Raw genomic sequence first — 22,597 nt, 5'->3', positions numbered from 1 at the left:
GAAAATTAGCCAGTTTTTAAAATTAACAATAATGATGTCCCTTGCCATTTGCCTGGATAAAATGAATATTCTATACACCAGAAGTATATTGGACCAAAAACAGAGGTCAGTGGATCATAAGCATTCTCCAATGATTACCTTTCCTGGCTTTAGCAAGGGACTGGACTAGATGACCTCATTCATTCCCTTCCAGCCCTACTTTTCTATGATCCTATAAATGGTTTTTAAAAAGGGAAATTTTAGTATAAGTTCTCTCCTAGTCACTCTCTTTTTATCAATACATTTCTCAAAGCAAGGAGTAAAGAAGATAAGAAAAGACAACAAAAGACCAAAACACTCGCTTTCTTACTATTTCTCTCAAAAATATTACTCCCCCCCAGCTCTGACTGGAAAGAAAGAGACTATAGTGTTGGTAGATTTTAAACATTAGATGGAAAAAATAGAGCTTTCTTTTTTGGCACAACATGGAGGAAAAAAACTCTCAAATTAAGTGAAAAAACCCTTCCCATTTCCCAGTTTTTGGTTCTCGTGTGGGAGGCTACCAAATGTTGTATCTACCTTTAAAATGTCTTCTGGATGATCCAGGGGATTGACAAATGAGACACACATCTGTACCTGTTAATTATGTTGAAAGAATACTTAGGAACTGAATTATAAAACACCAAGAATAGCATTATGTGCTAATGTTTAATCAAAAGAAAACTCTGTCTTACTCAGCTATTAATGAAATGCGCAAGTAGAAAAGTAGATAAAGGATACTGTGCAGATGGTGGTTAGTTAGACTTCCAGAATTCCTTTAACTAAGTTGCTGAAAACATGCTATGAAAAATCCAGGAATGGAGTAAGGGAGGATATGGCCATCCTTGCCACCCCCACTTTGGCTGTGCCACACGCACAGTTTGCTCTGAACTCAGTCCCTGGTCAACACAGGTTGTTGCCAAAATTCAGAGTCAGCAGTGAGCTTTGAGCTTACCAGCTGATCAAGGTGAGATCTGGCCAGAGCTACTGTTTTTGCATGGCTCTGGATCCCAGGGGGTGAGCACTGCTGCTGTTCACCCTTTCTCTCCCTCCTCCCTCCCTGCTGAGGAAAGGAGAAGACAAGTGGCCATGGAGATGCTCCCTCTCTAGTCTCCAGAGCTGTGCAAAATCAGGGGCTTTGAGCAGACCCTGCACTGAACCAAAAGGGAGTGCAACCATACTGTCCTGTCTTCTGGATCCATCCCTGAAAGGATCTAAGAATATGCCTTTACTGTGGTCACAGTTCTGATTACTACTCACTTTGACATACCCAAACTTGTTTGCACGTGCTTTTTTCAGATATTAGCACCGGTTCACGCTTGCCTCATTACTATGTCTCCTGAGGAGTCTTAACGATTTACCCAGGTTTTCATGTGGGTTTTGTAGCCTGCACTGAGCCTATACTGCCCTGGCTACACTGCTACCAGAACTTCAGCTAGTCAGCTTGAAGTGAGCATGTGCATGTTTATATAAGATATAGTCCCAACAGTTATCTTTGCGTCAATAATGCCTAAATAATGAGGGCAAGCACTATGTAATAATGAGTGAGAGACTGATTAAGAGGAAGAAAACATAGATCAATAATTTATAGCCTTTTATTCTTTTATTTTTTAAGTCTTATCAGGATTAAACGTCTTGGCATCACTTTAAAATCCCATGCAACACTCTTCTCTGCGCGTCCTCCTTTGGCAAGTTTTCTATTGCCTCCAGTCCCTCCCATTCCACTGTTGCTACCAAACTTGTACTTTTCATGGAGTGAATCAAGTTAACTCAGATAAGATGAACTCCAATTAAACATGCACATTTTTACTGATATTCACCTTCCTATGATCTCTTTATTTGCATTTGATGTCTGATTGTTAGCTCTTTCTATGCACTGATTTTCCTTCTTAAACACTTGAAAAACATTTGTCTATAGGAAATAGTCATTCTAATAACAACAAAAAAAGAATAGGAAGTTTCCCAAAGAGTTCCATACTGGGACTGGTGTTGAAAATGTGAGATTTCTGGCTACTTTCCCCAATTAAGACAATATCTCTTCACCAAGGAGATGCTCAGGATGATAGAAAGTACCCAGGTCCTTGGTACTCTGTGAAGGTAGAGTCAAACATTGCTAAAGGTACCAGGAGTTTCATCCCTTTTTGTATGGGTAGTGGTTGATGTTACAAGACCACATACGATATAACATATGACTACTACCTATAATATCTCCACCCTCCACAATATGAAATGAAGAGTTTCACCACATCTGCCATGAATTCTTCTTGCCTATATCTCTAGGGAAGAGACAATCTTTAATAGACAGCTTGTGTTCCACCTGGCTTACTTCCACACAGAATTAACAGGAGACTTAGTAGGCCACTCACTGCACTCAGACACTTGAGACAGACATCTTCAGGTAACTTGGGATATGAGATAATTCTGTAGTGTACACTATACATTCTGTTTCTGAAAATCAACTCAGCAGAGCAGGGACTGTACATTTTTAGTTATTTGTCCAAAAATTAATTATAATAATTTAATGGTGCTGCAGATTGGAAATGCAACAAATATTTTTCTTTTATATACGTATGTGTGTGTGTGCGCGTGTGCATGTGTGTTTACCTTTCTTCTTTTTGTGCAACTTTTCCATTAACATTCATGTGTTTTTTTAATTGAAAGTTTGGATTATTTTGCCTACCCCTCTCTCCTCCCAAACCATTTATTTGTTTTGTTTTGTTTTGTTTTGGAAAAGTTAAAAATATATATCCTGAAATTAATTTATTCATGACATTTTGAAATAGACATAGAAAAGTGAAAAAAGTTAGACAAAAATCAAATATTCTTACACCAAGATCCACTTAAAAAATTAGAACCTTATTTTCCAGAGAAAAATGTTTTTCAACTAACCATATCAACAAGCTCCACCAGCAAAATGTAATATCACTATAAATCCATGAATATTATTAGCATTGTCTGCTATGATACACCTCTAACTTACAGGGAATTAAGAGTTCAACTTGCAATAAAATGGAACGGTATTTCAGTTCCTAAACCAGTAACTAAAATTTTCTAAATAATTATCAGTTCAAGGCTTGTTTATTGAGCAACACCACATTAAAAAAACAAAACAACAAAGAACCACCCCCAAAAAACAAAAAGTCTCTTACACATACAGGACCCTCATATTCAAATTCAGAAATAATTCTTAAATAAATCTATTTATTTAAAGACATACTGGCATTATGATCATTTCTCTAGTTTTGTCTCACATCTCTGTGCCTCTATTTTAATCATCTTAGTACAGTTCCTTGTTAGGAGATGGTTGAAAGAAAAAAAAAAAGAACCTGAGTATCTTCTGCAATTTGCTTCCATCTCCTACCTGGATAAACCTGGTGATTTTTGAGGTTGAAGTAGTATACCAGTAATTGAAGTGAAAAAGCGAATTAGGGAAATCTCAGTGCAGAGAAGCTGAAAAATGTGCCATGATCATTCAAGAAAGGTATGATGATCTAGCACGGCAGGAACCTTTTTATCATATGCAGTACTCATTTAACAAACAGTCTATGATAACAATAAGGAAGGACCATTTCAAGTCCATTAATGGCTCCCCTGGGACAGGGTCTCTGAGCCAATAAAGAGTTTTTGAACAGATAAACCAAATATTCCCTGGAAAGAATGAGCTCCACATTGCTGAATTGTCTAAATAATTATTATAATTATGATTAGGATTAGGATGTCCACAGGCATGCAGCTTTCCCTGAATTTCAGTGGGCTGTAGGTAACTCTTAAATTCTCCTGAACTTTCCAAATTTGGTGCAATAATCCTTGAACTTGGTGTTACCTGATTATTTGTTATTGCAAAAGTAAAGTCGGGGGTGGGGGCAGAGAATCACTGGACAATTTGTACTGGGGGAATCTTGAAACATGCATTCTGCTTTTGGGTCTGAGCATTAGGGGAGGTTTTCGCAGCCACCTGGGGGATTAAGCTACAGCATTCCAATTAAAATTCATGAGATGAGGTGATATAAATCTTCAGAAAATTTTCTGAAATGTAACTTGCTAAGTTTTTTAATTGCCGACACCAGGAGGGTGTGTGGATTTTTCCAGAACTACCTGAAATTATTTCAAACAAGCCTTAAGATATATAGCAATGAAAACATACTGAGTGGAAATAGGTTGCCTCTACCTCAGTATTTATGGCATGCAGTTGGGAGCAATCATTCCAAGGGTTCAGTCTTTGCTTTCAGGACTGTTTTTGGCTTTTTACCAACTCCTGTCTAAGGCAAAGAGCCTGAACCACCACAGAAACCCACCATACCTTTACTGGTAATGTGGACGAAGGAGTTCATAACCACCTCATTTCAGAGCTTTGAAGCCGTGGTGAACAGACTGACCAAACAGCTGTTTGCCACTTCTTGGCCCAGGGAACCCCAAGGTGGCAGTGGCTCAATGACTAATTTAACAACCTCTACCTAACACCACAGAAATGAGAAACCCAGAAAGAGGTCCCAGCAACAGTGGTACAACCCAGAAGCAATCTCCAGAACCCAGAATCTCTACCAGTCAACCCACTCATAGGCAATTTGAAAGATCCTGGAGGGGCCTGAGGCAGTCTGCCTTATCCCCTGAAAGAGATTTCATACCTACCCCAGCAGCATCTTCAATCCCATGACTGAAACTGTCCCCCTGCACTCCACATTCATCAGATCTGTGTCACCCATCAGCTCTGCAGTGTTTCATAGATTTCATAGATTTCATAGACATTAGGGCTGGAAGGGACCTCGGGAGATCATCGAGTCCAGCCCCCTGCCCAAAGTCCAGGAAGTCAGCTGGGGTCATAGGATCCCAGCAAGATAAGCATCCAATTTGCTCTTGAAGGTGTTCAATGTAGGTGCTTGAACCACCTCCGCTGGCAGACTGTTCTAGACCTTGGGGGCTCGGACAGTAAAGAAATTCTTCCTTATGTCCAGCCTGAAACGGTCTTGCAGGAGTTTGTGACCGTTTGACCTCGTCATCCCTTGGGGCGCTCTGGTGAACAAATGTTCCCCCAGATCCTGGTGGTCACCCCTGATAAACTTATAGGTGGCCATCAGATCACCCCTGAGCCGAGCCTATAAGGATGCTGCAGGTTTTTCCTCCCAAGGTGGAGAACCTTGCATTTATCGGTGTTAAACACCATCAGGTTCTCATCTGCCCATTTGCTGAGCTTGTCCAGGTCAGCCTGGATCACCCGCCTATCTTCTGGCGTGGATGCTTTGCCCCAAAGTTTGGTGTCATTGGCGAACTTGGCCAGTCCACTCCTAACTCCAATGTCCACATCGTTAATGAAGATGTTGAACAGTATGGGTCCCAGGACAGAGCCTTGAGGGACCCCACTGGTCACAGGGCACCACGATGACTGACTGCCATCAGTCACAACCCTCTGGGTCTGACCACGAAGCCAATTTCCCAGCCAGCGGATCGTGGTGGAGCCAAGGCCACAACTGGGCAGTTTGGCCAAGAGGTGATCATGGGATACCAGATCAAAAGCTTTTTTGAAGTCAAGATATATGACATCAATCTCTTCTCCCTTGTCCAGGTGATAGGTCACCTGGTCATAGAAGGAAATGAGATTGGTCAAACAAGACCTACCAGCAACAAACCCGTGCTGGCTATCCCTTAGAATGTTAGCCTGGGCCAGTCCCTCAAGGATGGCCTCCTTAATAAACTTTTCTAAGATCTTCCTCAGGATAGAAGTCAGGCTAATGGGCTTGTAGTTAGCCGTGTGTTGACACTGGGTTTTAGGAACACAGCTCTTATATCTTTGTTCCAGGTGGGCACAACCCTCAGCCTGACCATAACACCTGCCAGTTGATAATAGGCAAATTTATTGATATAGAGTGATGATAGAAAAACAATAATACAAATTATCAAACAATTCTGTATCTACCAATCCTGGGGCTGTCATCAAAGTCAAAGTACATCTGTTCAGGATCCAGGCTCCACTCTGAGGCTCTCTCTGTTAGGTGTTGGCAGTCTGGAGGTGGGATCCTGAGGCCCATAGCCCCTCTCCAGTGGAGTGCATGAAACAGGCTGCTGGTGTGAAGCCTCGGGGACCCTTCCCAGGGAATGGGGATGGGGATGGGGATGGGGATGGGGACGGGGACCCTTCTTAAGGAAGAGAAGGAGGGACGGGGAGGGATGACAAGGAACAGGGAAGGACAGGACAAAGGAAGGGACCTTTGTGAATGTCAAGTCTCTGCTTTTATATTCTCTTTCTCCCTTGATGACTCCTGATGACTCTTTATCCATGACTATCTCTGGTTGGCTGTCTCTCTATAGTCACACATCAACATAGTCTTCCCAGCCTTCCCCTAATTTAGTTTGTTCTCCCAAAACTGAGACTCAGCCCCCCCTGCTGCTCTGGGGCCTTCTAGCTGGTGTCACTTATCTTGTGTTATGGGACAGTATGGTACATACTTCTTTGGTTCCCAGGCTGTATGTCCTTGTTGTGTTAGACAACCTGTCTGACCTGAAGGTTGTGATTTCATGTTATGGCAATTCCCCACTTAACTCTCAGGCTATGTCCATCCATTGGCCTTATTGTGCTAGACAGGCTGTCTGCTTTCAGGGCCATGAGTTGTGTCATGTCTCCAAGCTCTTTAGAAATCAATTTAATCCCTGCTGTCCATCTTGACCCATTATAATGCATACATCTATACCTATAAGATCATTCTCAAAAAAGCCAAGCCTTTAAAGACTGTTTCTAAGCCAACATGCAGAAGGGCTTGAAGCTGATTTCACATCAGAGGTTCATAAGACAATAGGAAAGTGGGGCTGGAAGGAAACTCACGAGGTCATTTAGTCTGGTTCCCAAGTCAAGGCAAGATCATCCCTGACTAAACCATCTGTAGCAGGATACTGAGATGCCTGCTACTGGTGGAGTGATAAGTAAAGGAATCCAACTGCGGGTTGCCAGGGTAACCAATGGGAGTCAGCTGACTGGAAGAGGTAGGGCCTGACTCCCATATAATCCCAGGCTGAGGCCAGGCAGGGAGTCCCCCACTGGCAGCCAAGGGAGAAGGAGCTCTGCCAGAGCAAACAGCGAGGAGAAGCCTGACCGCACAAGCAGCTCTTGATTGCTGTTATGAGGTGGAGAATTCCCTGGTAGGGATTGAATGTTGTTTAGCCAGCCAGCTTACATTTTTATGTTATAGTCCAGGGGCTTGTGTTTTTGTGTTCGCTGTTTAAACCAGAGGACTGGGTAAGGCTATTAGGTGTTGGAGGAGGCCTCATAGAGGCTCCACGGTAGCGTGGGGACCCCAGCACCAGAGAGGGCACAGCATTCGGGGGTGCACTGACCCCAACCTTGAAAAGGGGAGCAAAGAATCAGAGGCCAGGTAAGGCTGAGGCTGCCTAAGCCCTGCAGGGGGTTCAAGTCCCTGAGGAGGAGATTTGGGGCCAGGCACGGCTACAGCTATCTGAGCCCCATGGCAGCGGTAGCCCCAGAGACTGAGCAGCATCAGAAGCCCCAGAGAGTGGGCAGCAGGAGAAGTGATTCATGTGATTATTTCTTCCCAATTCCTTGATGAATTTCATTTATTTGATTTCAGAAAATTTATCCGATCTATTCAATTTATTCTGGATTCTGTCCCTACACTCCAGAGAGTATCTACACCTTCACCTCACTTGGTTCTGCCTGCAAATTTGTTAATTATGAATTCAATCCTACCCTGCAAATAATCAATGGAGATATTAAGCAATACTAGGTTCAGGACAGACCCCTGGGGGACTCCACTTGATATGTCCTTCCAACTAGACATTGATACATTGAGGAGACTACTCATTTGGTGTATCTACATGTGAAATCAATGCAACACAATAGACTCTGGAGCTGTTTGACTCTGCATGACATCTATATATGAGCCCAGAAAAGCAGCAATTTGAGTTGGAGCAGAGCAGGCCCCTGGCTGGCTGAGCTACCAGGCACAATGTACACCTCTGATCACTGTCTATATGTTCATTTCAGTACTATCCTGTGGCAGAGTTAATTAGTTTACTGAACCCTAGTACTGGCACACATGTAGACTGTGATGCTTTACTGTGGAGCTAATGAATCAACTCTGAAGTAGAGTGCATATGTAGATCCATCCATTTAGTACAATGATGCAACAATGTTAGAGTATTTTCATCTAGGCTATAATTCCTTAGTGTCTGTTACCACTAATGTCATGTTAAAAACCTTTCTTAAATCAAGCTATATCAGTTCCAGTGCTCTTCCCTCATCCACAGAGCCTGTGACCTTATAGAAGGAAATCAAGTTGGTGAGACATTTTCTGTGATGACTATGCTCAGCTTGGCCTGCAGCAGTGCCAACTAGAGCCTGATCCTCCCCAGAATATGGCTGGGTCCCTTATGTTCATCCTTATGTTCCTCCCTACCCCTATATTATCTCCTTCCTAATCTTGAAGAATGGAAATAATGGGGAAGCAGGGAAGTTTTCTCCCTGTGAACTTTGAAAAAGTCCCGCGTGACCTTCTCATAAACAAAATGGAGAAATGTGGACTACACAAAATTACTATGAGGCGGATAGACAACAATAGTTGCAAGCAAAGGGTAATTAGAAATAGATTAATGTCAGGAATGGATGCATCCTGAGGATCAACATATGGTTGCACAGATGGTATCACTAGCAGGGCTTCAGTTTCTTCAACCATGGGATATTTTTCCAAGAAGGAGGGTTCCTAGGAAGAGAAGAGATCCACCTGATGATGAGAGGGAAGAGCATCTTCGCAGACAGGCTAACCACACCTTGCCGTGCATCTACAAATGCATCATAAGCAGGTCCAGGGAGGTGATCCTTACCCTCTATGTGGCATTGGTCAGGCCACAGTTTGAGTACTGTGTCCGGTTCTGGGTGCTGCACTTCAAGAGGGATGTGGCTAGCATTGAGAGGGTCCAGAGGAGGGCCACTCGCATGACCAAGGGGCAGCAGGGCAGGCCCTATGAAGAGAGGCTAAAGGGACTGAACCTATTCAGCCTCCACAAGAGGCTGGGAGGGGATCTGGTGGCCATTTACAAACTCACTCGGGGGGACCAATGAGAATTGGGGGAGGTTCTGTTCCCCCCAGGCACCACCCAGGGTTACTAGGAATAATGGGCACAAATTGTTAGAGAGAAGGTTCAGGCTGGTAATCAGAAGACACTACTCTACAGTTAGGGCTGCCAGGCTCTGGAACGGGCTCCCAAGTGAGGTGGTGCTCTCTACTACCTTGGGGTCTTCAAGAGGAGGCTGGACAGATATTTGGCTGGGGTGATATGACCCCAGAACCCATTCCAGACCTGATGATGTGTTTAGATCCCTTCGAACCCTAAGAACTATGATACTATGACATCTAGTGAGCAGGGCTTTAAAATAGGTTTACTGATTAATAATAATCAAGGAGCATTTAATTACTGACCAGAAGTAAAATCAAAACCTGCAAATTTATAAATACATTTCCTCTGTAAAAGGGGGAGTACTTTGTTTGTTAAATTTATGTCCTCATCTGTATTCCCCCCACCCCTAGTTTTCATTCACTTTTGATCACTTGCTTCATTGGGACAGATGGACAGGGATACTACAGTATATAGTGACATAAACCTTTCTTAAATGACTGACTTCACCTGAATCCATTACTCGTGGAAAGCATGCTTGCTGTTCCCAAGATGTGGTCTGACCTTTGTCAGGGCACCCAGGGTGCCTGGTCCAGCTCCATTTCTTCCATTTACTGGGAAGCAATGAGCCAATACAGTTAGCTTGTGACTGTTATGTGGTCATCTGTGACCTACTGTACAATTAATAAGCCAGTGGGCCTACCTGCATCTTCCTCCTCTCCCTGATGCACTCACTCACGACAGGCAGGAAGGCAAGGGGTAAAAGTCTGTTTCCTTTCCTCCCAGCACTACTTTCCTCACCCTGGAGGGCAGGCAGGGGGACAAGTTTAACATAACCCTCCAATAACATCTTATATGCATGGAAAATCATAACCAATTTATAATTTTCCATCTATTGAATTTAATTATTGGAGGATCATCTTAAATTCGAAGTCATCTTGGAGCTGGGTAAATATAGTAGTTCTCCTTAGGTGCTTCTGCCTTTCTTATTATGAAACCTATTGATTTGCATATATTTGTCTGGTGTTATCATAGAGGCCTGTGGGGTTTATACACCCAGCTAAAATTTAACATCGTTACGTTTTGTTACCATTAGGTATGAAAATATCTAAGATTAACAGTGTAAGGTTCCTACTTCTGTAAACTTCAATTGCTTTCTCATGAACTGCTTCCCAATCCCTTGCCAAACAAAACCAAAACCAAAACAATAGTAATAATAATCCCCTGGATCTGACCAACTGGTCCCAGAAAAGCTGGAGAGCTGCATTCCCAGTGGCCTTGTTAATACAAATCAAGGTTGAGGGTGAGGCAAGGGGAGAAGGAGAAGGAAGGGCAAGAGTTTTCTCTCTTACATGCAAGGAAGATAAATTTAAAAGAATCAGCTACCAAATTAGTTCCATAAATACCACTTTGCACCACAGTGCTAGTCAGCTGTACATCCAGCAATGAAGCAGTGTATAGACAGATTCTGGTCAGACCCTTTCCTGGTGGACTTCCTGGCTGCATCCATCAAGCAATGAAGCATATTTGTGGGATGACTCACAGGAGTGACAGTGGCTCAGCTCAAGGGTGCAGGTGCCAACAGTGCCTCTGAGCTATGTGTAGTTCAATGTGAGTAGCTGTCAGCTGTCCCGAAAGGCATCTAGTCAGAGAGTGGAATCACCCAATTACCACTATGGTTGGGTTGGGGTAAAATAGGATCACCCACCAAAGATTCACAAGTAACTACATATTTCTCTCATGGAGATACTTCCCTGTCCAGTGGTAAGACTAGAGTTGCCATTATACTTTGTTAGGGTAAGTCAGAGTTCATCGCAGGCTGCACTTGGGTTACTTAGTGGAACAGCATTGTACCTTAACTCCCCCAGCTCTGTTAAGGGTGAGAGGGCAAACAACTGTGTGCTTCACGTGCCCTTATGGCTTCCTCCAAGCTCTACATCCAGACAGGACTGTGCCCTTTGAAAGAAGGCCAGTGCCATGTAGGTACCCAAAACACCCAGTGACCAAAATACTTTAGGTGGCTTTGAAAGACAAGGTTTAAGTAACTTGGAACCTTTCAACATGAAAAATGTCTGGTGAGAGAGAGATATCCTGGTATAACTTGTTGTGTGACAAGTCTTTATCTGTGGAACAAGTTTCAACTCTTATTCCTATTCAGGTACAAAACAGCTCAACTTATTTGATCATCAGAATACTTTGCAAGGAATGTCTCTGTAGGGGTGACATGGTTGCTTATTGGGGCCAGGGTGTGAAGGGAACTCTTATAGGTTATGTCTCCATGGAAGTTCCAAGTATTGAACTGGTTGAATTCTTCTGATTGCTGGAGGCTAAGTTGTTACTGAATTGTGAATACAGGCTGGGGTTCCCAAACATTATTACACAATTGCACAACTCTTATTAATTTCTAATGGAAACTGTATACTCAAATTATTGGATAGCTTTAGGAACAGCAGGCACAGCATACCTACTTGGGCTTTTTAGTTGACCTTACTGACAATTTTCCATGAAGATTTAAAAAAAAAAAATCGACAGATTAAACATTTATTCCTTATATATATAAGATAACAAACATATATATTTGGCTGTTGTTAAATAACATCCCCTTTCCCTATAGTGTTCTTTCCCCTTCCTGGTCTCAGAGACAAAAAACTCGCTTTATTGGTATCCTTACAAGGAAGAGCTTTGTTCCTAAGGCTTTCCTCAAGGAACATTTCACCTCTTCATTCCTCAGGGTATATACCAAAGGGTTCAGGACAGAGGTAATAACACTGTACATGAGGGTGGCTATCATGTCCCATTCAGGGGAGTAGTGAGCGGAAGGAGATACATAGTTAAAGATAACTGGTACATACAGTAAAGCCACCACAGTAAGATGGGAAGCACAGGTGGAGAAGGCTTTCCTCCTCCCTTCCCATGATTGGACATTCAGAAATAGGAAGGAGATGATGTAGAGGTAGGAGAGGACTGTAAGGATGAAGGGGCCTATCACAATTCCCCCTGTGACAATGTTGAGTAGGCTCAGGTTGAGGTATGTCCTGCTGCAGGCCAAGTTCAGCAAGGGCTTGATGTCACAGAAGAAGTGATGGATATGGTTGGGACCACAGAAGTGTATCCTGGAGGTCATGACAGAGTGCATCAGCGCATGCAGAAAACCAGTGGCCCAGGTGGCTGATGCCAGCAACAAGCAGGCCCGTTGGTTCATGATCGCTGTGTAACGTAGAGGGTTGCAGATGGCCACGTAGCGGTCATAGGCCATGACAGCCAACAACATGGCCTCGCTGCTGCCCAGGAAGTGGAAGAAGTGGAGCTGGGCCAGGCAGCCAGGAAATGAGATGGCCTGGTGCTGTGAGATGAAGCCAGACAACATCTTGGGCACAGTGACTGTGGAGTAGAAGATGTCCAAGCAGGAGAGGTTTCCCAGGAAGAAGTACATGGGAGTGTGAAGTCGAGGCTCAGCTATTACCACAGTCACAATGGCACTGTTCCCCAGTAGGCTGACCAGGTACAGCATCAGGAAGATTACAAAGAGGAACTGCTGCAGACCTCGGAGACTGGTTAGACCCATGAGGATGAATTCACTGACCTGTGTCTGGTTCTCCATCCCTTTGGTTGGAAAAGAAGATGCAGGCGTACAAGGTGAAGTAACAAACTCTGCAGTATACATAGGCACCTGTTTACAAGGAACCTTCCATGCAAGAGACTCAAGCATTGGCATTAATTAAACCTTCTCCAAGCTCTCTGTGTTTAAGAATCCCAATTCACAAACAGCATAACAGCAGTTTAAATGATAAATATAAGATGTGCACCTACATACACACGCACACATACTTTAATGTACAGTGTGCAAGGCAGCAGTCTTGTAGAAGAAAAATGTGTAACCTTGTCATTCAAGACTTTATCACTATCGTGGGTATAGGGAAGCAATGGAAACTCAGCATTTTCTACCTTCTGCCTTAGCAACTCAAATAATGCCTGCTCATGAGTGCTGTTATAAGACCATATTTGTGTTACAGAACAACACTCAGGTAGTGTTATGTCACACCACATGCAGTTTTCAAAGCCACACAGTGTGTTTCATTAGAAAGATTCAACCTTGAATCACCAACCCTCAACAGTCTGATGCACAGACTGTTACCAGTTAAGCTGTAGGACTAGCTATGTTATCTATCCCTGGTAGGCTGGTAGGGGTGGATGAGGGTGGGTGCTGGGAATGGGGGAAGGTATAGAGTTCACCCAGAGAGGCTGACAGAGAGAAAAAGAAACCATCTCAGGAACTCTCTGGGTTTCCAATGTTATGTATTACTATGGCTGCTGCGGCTGCTGCTGACAATAGGTAGGCAGCTAATATTCAGTGTACATCTGTCATCAGGTTATGCCTGACCACTGTGATTTCCTTCCATGATGAGATGACTGGCTGTTTGGATACAGGGAGCGCAGACAGATGAGGTATACCTTGACTTTAGCAAGGCTTTTGATATTATCTCCCACAACATTCTTGAAGCAAGCTAAGGAAGTACAGGTTGGATGCATGGACTGTAAGGTGGCTAGAAAACTAGCTCGACTGTTGTGCTCAAAGAGTAGTAATCAATGGCTCAATGTTTAGTTGGCAGCTGATATCAAAGGGAGTGCCCTATGGGTAGGTCCTGAGGCTGGTTTGTTCAACATCTTCATCAATGACCTAGAAGATGGGATGCAGTGCACCCTCAGCAATTTTGCAGATGACAGCAAGCTGCAGGGAGTAGTAGATACACCGAAGAGCAAGGCTAGGATTCAGAGAGACCTTAATAAATTGGAGGACTGGAGAAAAGAAATCTCATGAACTTCAATGGGCATGTCTACACATTCATTAATGTGCTGTAATTATGGTGCATTAAGTTTAGTACCTGTAATAACAGGTACTAAATGCGCCATAATTGGTACTACTGTGCATTAGCACAGATTAACATTTTTTGTGACACTTAATGCACATTAGGCTCAGTGTACTGTGCATTAGCATATTAATACATTTTTTTTTCATGATGTGCTAATGCACAAAATAATTAAAACAATCCCATGCACCAGTACAGTCTGAGGACTGCCTGGCTAAGCAGCAGCTCTGCTCAAAAGAAGCTGGGGGTGATAACAGACAATTAGCTGAATATGATTCAACAGTGTGCATTGGTTGCAAAGAAGGTTAATAGCATATTGAACTGCATTACTAGAAGCATTACCAGCGGATGGGGGGAAGTGATTCCCCTCTTTTCAGCACTGGTGGGGCCACATCTGGAGTACAGAGCCAGAGGTCCAGTATTCAGCCTCCCAGTACAGAAAGGATATAGACAAACTGGTGAGATTGAGCAGAGGGCAACAAAAATGGTTATGGGATGAGCACATGATTTATGAGGAGAGGCTGAGGGAACTGGTTTTATTTAATCTGGAGCAAAGAAGACTGAAGGGGAATTTAATAGCAGCCCTCAAGTACCTATAAGGTGGTTCCAAAGAGGATGGAGCTGGACTGTTCTCAGTGGTGGCAGAAGGCAGAACAAAGAGCACTGGTCTCAATCTGCAGCAAGGGAAGTTTAGGTATAACTATAAGGAAAAATCTAGCTGCAGCGATATATTTGTGGATGGTACTGCTCTGAGAAAGGGGTTGGATGAGAGGACCTCCTGATATCCCTTCCAACCCTAACAGCTGATGATTCTATGATCTAAAGGAAGATAGACAATGAAGGTGAATGCAGAGATTTGCAAACAATGGAAATAAAGAGGTAGAATGAATATTAGATTCAGAGAACAGGAATACCATGAGAAGGATTATTTTTCACTGACTGGATGACCACAGTGCAACTCATGACTAGCTCTGAATAGCTAACTAAAGTAATAGAAACCATTCTCTTATGCTTGATGGCTGCAAAAGTGATCTGACTGTAGGACTAGGATCCCCCTCTGGAGATGCACAGATAGCCTCTTATTCCTAACATAGCTAGCACAGGAGCGGGTAGCAGAATAATTCCTGAACTTTAGTGAACAAAGATTGTACCTTCTAGGTTCTTGCATGTGCACATTCAGAAGAACAAGGTGTTCTAAGCCTTTCAGATTCAAAGCATACCTGAGTCAGCCAGATCTTTCCTGTACAGGAAAAAAATGATGATGATTCTGGTGGAGGAAGTCTATTGTGAGGAAACATTTCACTCTGTTCCATTCAAATGGAGAGAGCTTTTTATCTCAGCCCTCTTTTTAACCCCTCCCCCCCCACCCACAGCAAAGGAAATTTTCTACTTAGCTAATGATCCCTCTGGGAAAGAATCCTTAAATCACCAAAGAATTAGAAGTGTAGAAAATAATTTTATGGCTCCAATGTTAAAAGGGAACTCAACAACATTACAGAGAGAGAACTGGCTAAAACAGAGAAAAGTTAAGAATGACTTTGCAAACATGTTTTTACTTGCAAGAACCACTCAGTTCTTGTAGTGTGGATCATTTATTGTACAGGGCAGCTTTTTTTGGGGGGGGGGTGTTTGTTTTTATTTTTCGGTGAGAGATTGGGAAACATTTCATGAGAAATCAGTTGAGATTTATAGAAGCAGGAATCTTACACTGATATTCGGGAGATCTTCATACCTAATCTTAATGAATGTTAATCTTAATGAATGTTAGCTGAGTGCAGAAACCCCACAGGCCTCTTTGGAAACACCAGACAAATGTATGAATGTCAGTTTGTATAGTAAAAAAGGGAGGCAGAAGCACCTGAAGAGAACTACCATATTTCCCTGAATCCAAGATGACTTTGAATGTAAGACAACCTCCCAATAATTAAATTATATACATGGAAAATTATAATTTTGGTATAATTTTCCATGTACAGGTTTCCCACACTTTATGCAAGTTCTGTATGTGCACATTCACTTTTATTAGATGACCCTTTTTATACCAAAAGTTTATTATGTGCAAGGTAAATTCACTCTGATGCGATTGGTGTGGTAGAAGCCCACAGTCAGCTGCTTTGTGTGGTGCATTGTGGGAGTGTCATGCACCAAAATGTAGTCTCCTGTGTGGAACTGTGCTCTTCACTCATTGTCTGCGACACGTGTTTCTGCAGTTGCCACCCCCATTATGGTAACATTTACCATCACCCTGTGCTTCTGTGCACTGCCTGCTGTTGGTGAGTACCAAAATTGCCTTGTAAAACTGGTAGAAATGGGTCTTGGGGTCAGTACAGTTGAGGTCTTGCAACATATCCCTATTTGTTACATTATGAAGTGGGTTCCCTTTATGCGGATTCGAGTTACACGCTGTTTTTCAGGAATGCAAGTACAATATAAAGCAAGGGAAACCTGTATATAATATTATTATTGGAGGGTCATTATAAATCCATTCCCTTCCCCCTCCTGTGACAAGGAAAGCATCATGGGGCTGGGGAGGGAAAAAACCCTGCCACCCCTGCTCCTATGCTTTCCCCCTGTCTTTGGATGATATATCAGAAACACCTCAAAGCTTTGGAACATTACCATCAGTGATATCTTCTGAAAATCCTCATAACAATGAAAAGGACAGAAGAATGAATAAGGTTCTGGCTCAAGCAAACACTACCAGCACTGAGGCTGGGTCTATATACCACCAGCTTCATTGGAAAGGATACTTCATATGGATGCCTACCAACCGGTTCCCAAAATAGGTCTTCTACTCTCAACTCACTATTGGTCACTGCTGCAGAGATGGGGGAAGGAAGAGATTCATGGATACCTTGAAAACCAAACTGAAGAAATGCAGTATTAGCATCAGTATCTGGAAGACTTAACCAATGAATCATTCCCAGTGGCACTGTGATGTACTTGCCTTGGTATAAAGATGGATAGATAAAAGAAAGAAAGGGAAATAGCTGTGATGTGACAAAACCAGAATTTTCTTTCATCCCAGAACTATTTTCCATATCTGCAAATGAACATGGAGGTGTCCTCAGTCATCTGTAGACTGACTGATTACTTCCCTATTTTTTGGAAGACTGTTGTCCTTATCTTGAAGGTCTGCCATTGCCACTGACAACTGCATAGCTCAGGGCTTAGAGTACTGTCATCAGATTTGGCATGTATTTAGGACTGTAAAAGTCCATATTGGTACATTCAGCCAGATCAAAATGAGGGCTTTTGTGCCTAAAATATGATTTAGGCCAAATGCAGGTGCACAAGTCCAAAACAATGACCATGATAAAACATACTCAGATGCTCCAAAATTTTAACTGCAAAGGCACTTCACTCTTTAAAGTTCTGTGGATATCTGTGGTAACGCTTTATTTTGTCTTGGTTGTCTAAGTTGTCATTTTTAGATCATCTTCAGGGTATTTGGGACATCAATGCAACATAAGGAATACCATTTCTAAATGTTCTACCATAAACACATGGATAACTATATAGTCATGGATACTGGGGATGCACAGTAGCAGCAATAATGCGTATGTACACCTCATGTGGTTGCAGTTACTAAGCACTGACATTTGGAATTTGAAATTACCATTAAAAGTGCACCTAGAGAAGGAATTCCTTCTGCCTTACCAGCACTAAAACTTTGGGAGGAGGAAGGAGAGAATGGAGACATAGGAGAAGAGTATGGTGGTAGAGGGGAGAAGTGTAATAATACCAGAACAAAGTTGAAAAGGATCTGGTTCAGGTGGGTGCTGACTCAGTCCAGGTTCATCCAGGACTTGATGCTACAGAAGAAGTAGAGGACAGAGTTGGGCCCACAGAAATGTGGGCAGAAAGCCATGACTGAATGCATTGGGGAGTGGAGGATGCCACGGGCACAAGTGGTAGCTGCCCGCAGCAGGTGGGTCCAATGGCTCATTACTTGTGTGTAGGTTACAGATGGCCACATAACAATCAGGGGCTAAGGTAGGCAACAGTATTGGTTCACTGCTTTCTAGGAAATGGAAGAACTACAGCTTGGCCAGGCAACCGGGGAAGAGATAGCTTAGTGCCCTGAAAGAAAGTCAGACAGCATTTTGGAAAGAGCGATCACTTTTTCCCTGAGTAATAGATTTGGGTGAAATCAGCTACTCAAGAAAAGTTTCTGTCACTGTAGTTGCATTCCATAGCCACAACAGACCGAACGTTTGCAGAAGTAAAATGTGTAGTTTCCAATAAGGCTGGGATAGCGCTAGCTATAGATAGTTAATGGAGAATGGGAGAGAAAAAATCATGGACCCAAATTTAACTTCATTGACACAAATATCATGGACACAGATTACTTCAACTTTCACAGGGGAAATGATAGGGGGAAACTTATTTATAAGATACAGGTTCTGCTACTACGTCTGGTCAGTAGTTAAACCTTGATTATTGACAGTTTTTATTCTTATCATTCTTACTATCAAAATCATCGTCACCATTCCATTTGCATAGGTGGGAACAAAAGGGTTAGTTAAGACAATCTCAAAGGTATTAGTTCATCAATTTCCATAAAGAACACCCAACATGTGATGGATTGAATTTTTCAGGTCAAAATCTTTTCTATTTGGCATATAAGTAGAGCTAAGCTCCTAAATGTAGTTCTATTCTTTCTTTCTTGTCTCCCTGAAAAAAGAACCAGGTGCTAGCCTGAATCCTGTTGCTCATAGTGAGACAGAAACTTATATCTGCACTTTTCTCCACTTTTCCCAATGACTATATATAGTAAGCAAAAGGGGCACTGGCTCAGTTTCCAAAGTAGTGTTTTTGAAGACGGAAGATAATGTCTGGCATTAACTTGCTAGAAACAGATTAGAAACCTTTGTCATAAGTGCTGCCATTTTGTATACATCCAACAGTATATCAAGATCAGAACTCCACATTTTTATTGTAACTCTTTTACAAAATAATATGCAAGAGGCAAGGAATTTTTAGATTTTTGCATAATTTTTGCACTATCAAGGCTACAACATCACTCTTACACTACCCCTGCCCATGGGGCAGAAAGTCAGCTGGGGTCAGATCACCCCAGCACAATAAGCATCCGAGTGTTTCTTAAAGGTATCCAGAGTAGGTGCTTGTATCACTTCTTGGGGGGAGTCTATTCCAGACTCTGGAGACTCAGACAGTGAGGAAGTTTTTCCTTATGCCCAGTGTAAAATGGTTTTCCAGCAGTTTGTGAGCTTGTCTGCTCTTGGGGTGCCCTTGTGAACAGATGTTCTCCCAGTTCCTGGTGCACACACACCCCTCATATACTTATAGGCAGCCACCAAGTCACCCCTGAGTCTTTGCTTCTCCAGGCTGAAGCTTCCCATGCCTCTCAGTCTCTTCTCATAAGACCTGCCCTCTTGACCTCTAATCATGTGTGGGTCTCCTCTGGACTCTCTCAAGCTTCTCCACATCCTTTCTAAAGTATGGAGCTCAGAATTGGATGCACTACTCCAGCCGTGGCCTCACCAAAGCTGAGTAAAGCAGGAGGATGACTTTGTGGGTCTTGCTTGAGATGCATTGGTAGATGCAAGCCAGAGTTTTATTTGATTTGCCAGTTGTGGCATTGCATTGGTGGCTCATGTTCATCCTGTGGTCAAACATGACCCCAAGTCTCTTTTGGTTGTGGTGCTAGCATTGCACCCTGTGATCCTATCCAGGTCAGCCTGAATTTCTAGCCTGTCCTCTATTGTGACCACACTTACCCCTAATTTGGTGCTGTCTGTGAACTTAGCCAGTCCACTTCTGACAACTGAATCCAGATCATTTATGAATGTGTTAAAGAGTACTGGTCCAAGTACTGAGCCCTGGGGGATGCTACTGGTCACCATGTGCAATGTTGACTTAGTTCCATCGACTATCACTTTCTGAGTCTGACCACAGAGACAGTTCCCCAGCCATTGGACTGTAAAGTTGTTGAGACAGCAGTTCCCCAATTTTACAATGAGGACAGCATGGGAGATCAAGTTAAAGGCTGTTTTGAAATCTAAATCTGATACCAACCTCTTCTCCTTTGTCCTGGCTCCACTGCTAGATGTGCAGGTGTAATCCCTCTGCGCCCCTGTGAGCCCAGGGACCCCAGCAGTGACCCTAGGATCCCTGACAAGCCCCAGCCTGCTGGCAGGTAAGCAGGGGCCCATGGAGGGAGGGACCTAGCCAGCTAGGAGTCGGCTAAGTGGGCCGAGGAGGGTCACGCCCTCCCCCCCCGGCTCCTACTTTGCCCAGCTCCCCAGGGAGCTGCACGACTGGAGCCTCACAAACAGGCCATGCAAACAGGCGCACTCCTGAGCCCAACACACGAGTTAGCATGGGAGTTCACGCAGGAGGGCGATCAGGAGGGCCTGAGGCCCTGCCTGAGAGTCTCCCAGAGTAGACAGTCCCAGCTGTAGCCAGCACACCAGCAGCATGACATAGATGGGCATGCGCTGCACTCTGAGGGTCCCCTCAGGGTCTGTGCCCCCTGGCACCTCAGAGATGGCCACCCAGACAGAGTCCATGGTTCTGGGCTTCACACAGACAGAGCCTTTGGCTGTTGGGGCCCCTTTTTCAGGCTCTGGGGCCTGGGAGCATGGCCACCTCCCCTTGTGGGGTCTGCTCCCTATTGGGGTCTCTGGTGTGCCAGCTGGAGAAGCTCCAGGCCACAGTCCAAAGACTGCATGCCATCAGGGACTGTGAGCAGAGACTGCGTGCCATCAGGGTATACTGCTAGGCCCTTCTCCCCCGGGAGGCAGAGGGTAGACCACAGTCTCCCTCCAGGACAAGGGAGGACCCGGGGACTTCCCCTTCTGTCCAGCCATGGGCTTGGACCAAGGTGGTCAAGGGCCCCAGGGCCTGCCGCACCAAGGCCCCTGCCCCACTGGAGCTTTGCAACAGGTATTAGCCTCTTGCAGCCCCAGCAGAGCCTGCTGAGTTGCCAGCTCCCACAGGCAACTCAGAGGACACTGTAGCTACCACCCCCATTCTCCCCAAAACCAAATGCAAAGTGTTTGTCATGGGAGACTCCATCCTGAGGGGGACTGAGGGGCCAATCTGCCACCCCGACCCCTTAGCCTGGGAAGTTTGCTGCTTCCCAGGGGCCTGCATCTGTGACATTGCGTAGAAGATTCCTAAACCTCTCCAGCCCACAGACCACTATCCCACGCTCCTCATCCATGTGGGCACCAATGATATGGCTCGGAGTGCTCCTAGCTAGGTCATAAGATACTACAGGGATTTGGGAATGGAGCTAAAGGGTCTGGGGGTGCCGGTGGTGTTTTCTTTGATCCTCCCAGTCTCGGGCTGTGGGCTGAGGAGGGAGAGGAGGATCCAGGTAGTCAACCAAAGACTGTGGCATAGTGTCATCAGGAAGACTTTGGCTTCCATGACCACAGTCAACTCTTTGGAGAGAGAGGCATTGAGCTGTTGGGCAGAGACGGCCTTCACCTCTCTCCATTGAGAAGGAGGCTCTTCTCAGCTAGACTGGCTAACCTGCTCCACCAGGCTTTAAACTAAGCCCTCCAGCAGGCCAAGGCACATAAGGAATCCCACCCCAACCCGAGCCCTGGAACAAAATGTAGGCAAGGCAAGGGCCCCTTGTGTATAGACTTGCGTGTCTGTACACAAAAGCCAGGAGCCTTGGGAATAAACAGGAGGAACTTGTTCTCCTCCTAAATGCAAATAACTATGATGTCATTGGGATAACAGAGACCTGGTGGGACTCCACCCTTGACTGGACCATGGGTATAGATGGCTACACCCTGTACAGGAGGGATCGAGTGGACAAAAGGGGTGGAGGCATAGCTCTCTATGTCAAGAAAAGCTATGCGTCCCTGCAAGCTGACTTTGGCACCCATGGTGGATGTCTTGAGACCCTATGGGTTAAAATCCATGGGGAACATGGTGCAGGGGATACTATAGTGGGGGGTCTACTACAGACCCCCGACCCAAAGTCAAGACTTTGACCAGGAGTTCACCAGAGAATTGGCTGAGGCCACACGATCCCAGTGTATGGTTATCACAGGAGACTTTAACTACCCAGACATCTCATAGGAGGAGCGCTTGGCCAAATCTGAGAAGTGGCAAAGCTTTCTCTTGTGTGGACAACCTCTATCTGATGCAGAAAGCCTACAAGCCGACAAGAGGTAAAGCGCTGCTTGACCTGGTACTGGCAACCGGGGATGACCTAATTGGCAACCTAACAATTGAAGGGAAGCTGGGTGACAGTGATCATGAACCAATCACCTTCACCATCTGCCATAAAGCTGGCAAGTCAGTCAGTAATACAGAAGTCCTCGACTTCAGGAAAGCTGACTTTGACAACCTTAGGAGGCTTGTCAGAGAGGTCCTAAAAGGGCACAACCCAATGGACAGGGGAGTTCAGGATGAGTGGTTGCTTTCTGAGGGAGCAATCCTGGATGCGCAAGTGAAGTCCATCCTGTCTCAGAGGAAAGTCAGCAAAAGACTGGAACCGCCACAAAGGAGGAATACTCTGCTTTAGTCCAGACTTGCAGAGAGCAAATCAGGAAAGCCAAAGCTGTGATGGAACTCCAGCTAGCTACAAATATCAAAGAAAATAA

The 22,597-nt window shown here is 44.3% G+C and overlaps 2 protein-coding genes across 2 annotated transcripts in view; one reads left to right on the top strand and one right to left on the bottom strand.

Moving 5' to 3' along the window:
* LOC149862764 (cytosolic phospholipase A2 gamma-like) overlaps window positions 1–22,597 on the top strand; it is a 127,968-nt gene that overhangs the window by 68,823 nt on the left and 36,548 nt on the right. The window lies entirely within an intron of this gene.
* Window positions 11,771–12,736, bottom strand: LOC149862766 (olfactory receptor 12D1-like). The gene has a single exon (XM_090051207.1). It carries the CDS (start codon window positions 12,734–12,736, stop codon window positions 11,771–11,773), a length of 966 nt encoding a protein of 321 aa, XP_089907333.1.

The sequence above is a fragment of the Crocodylus siamensis genome, chromosome 6 (genome assembly GCF_052110815.1).
Source record: "Crocodylus siamensis isolate JL-2025a chromosome 6, ASM5211081v1, whole genome shotgun sequence".
NCBI lineage: Eukaryota > Metazoa > Chordata > Crocodylia > Crocodylidae > Crocodylus > Crocodylus siamensis.
This window is presented reverse-complemented; position numbering and strand designations above follow the sequence as displayed.

Coding starts and splice junctions, on each gene's coding strand:
- LOC149862766 (XM_090051207.1), bottom strand. CDS start 12,736: ATGGAGAACCAGACACAGGTCAGTGAATTCATCCTCATGGGTCTAACC.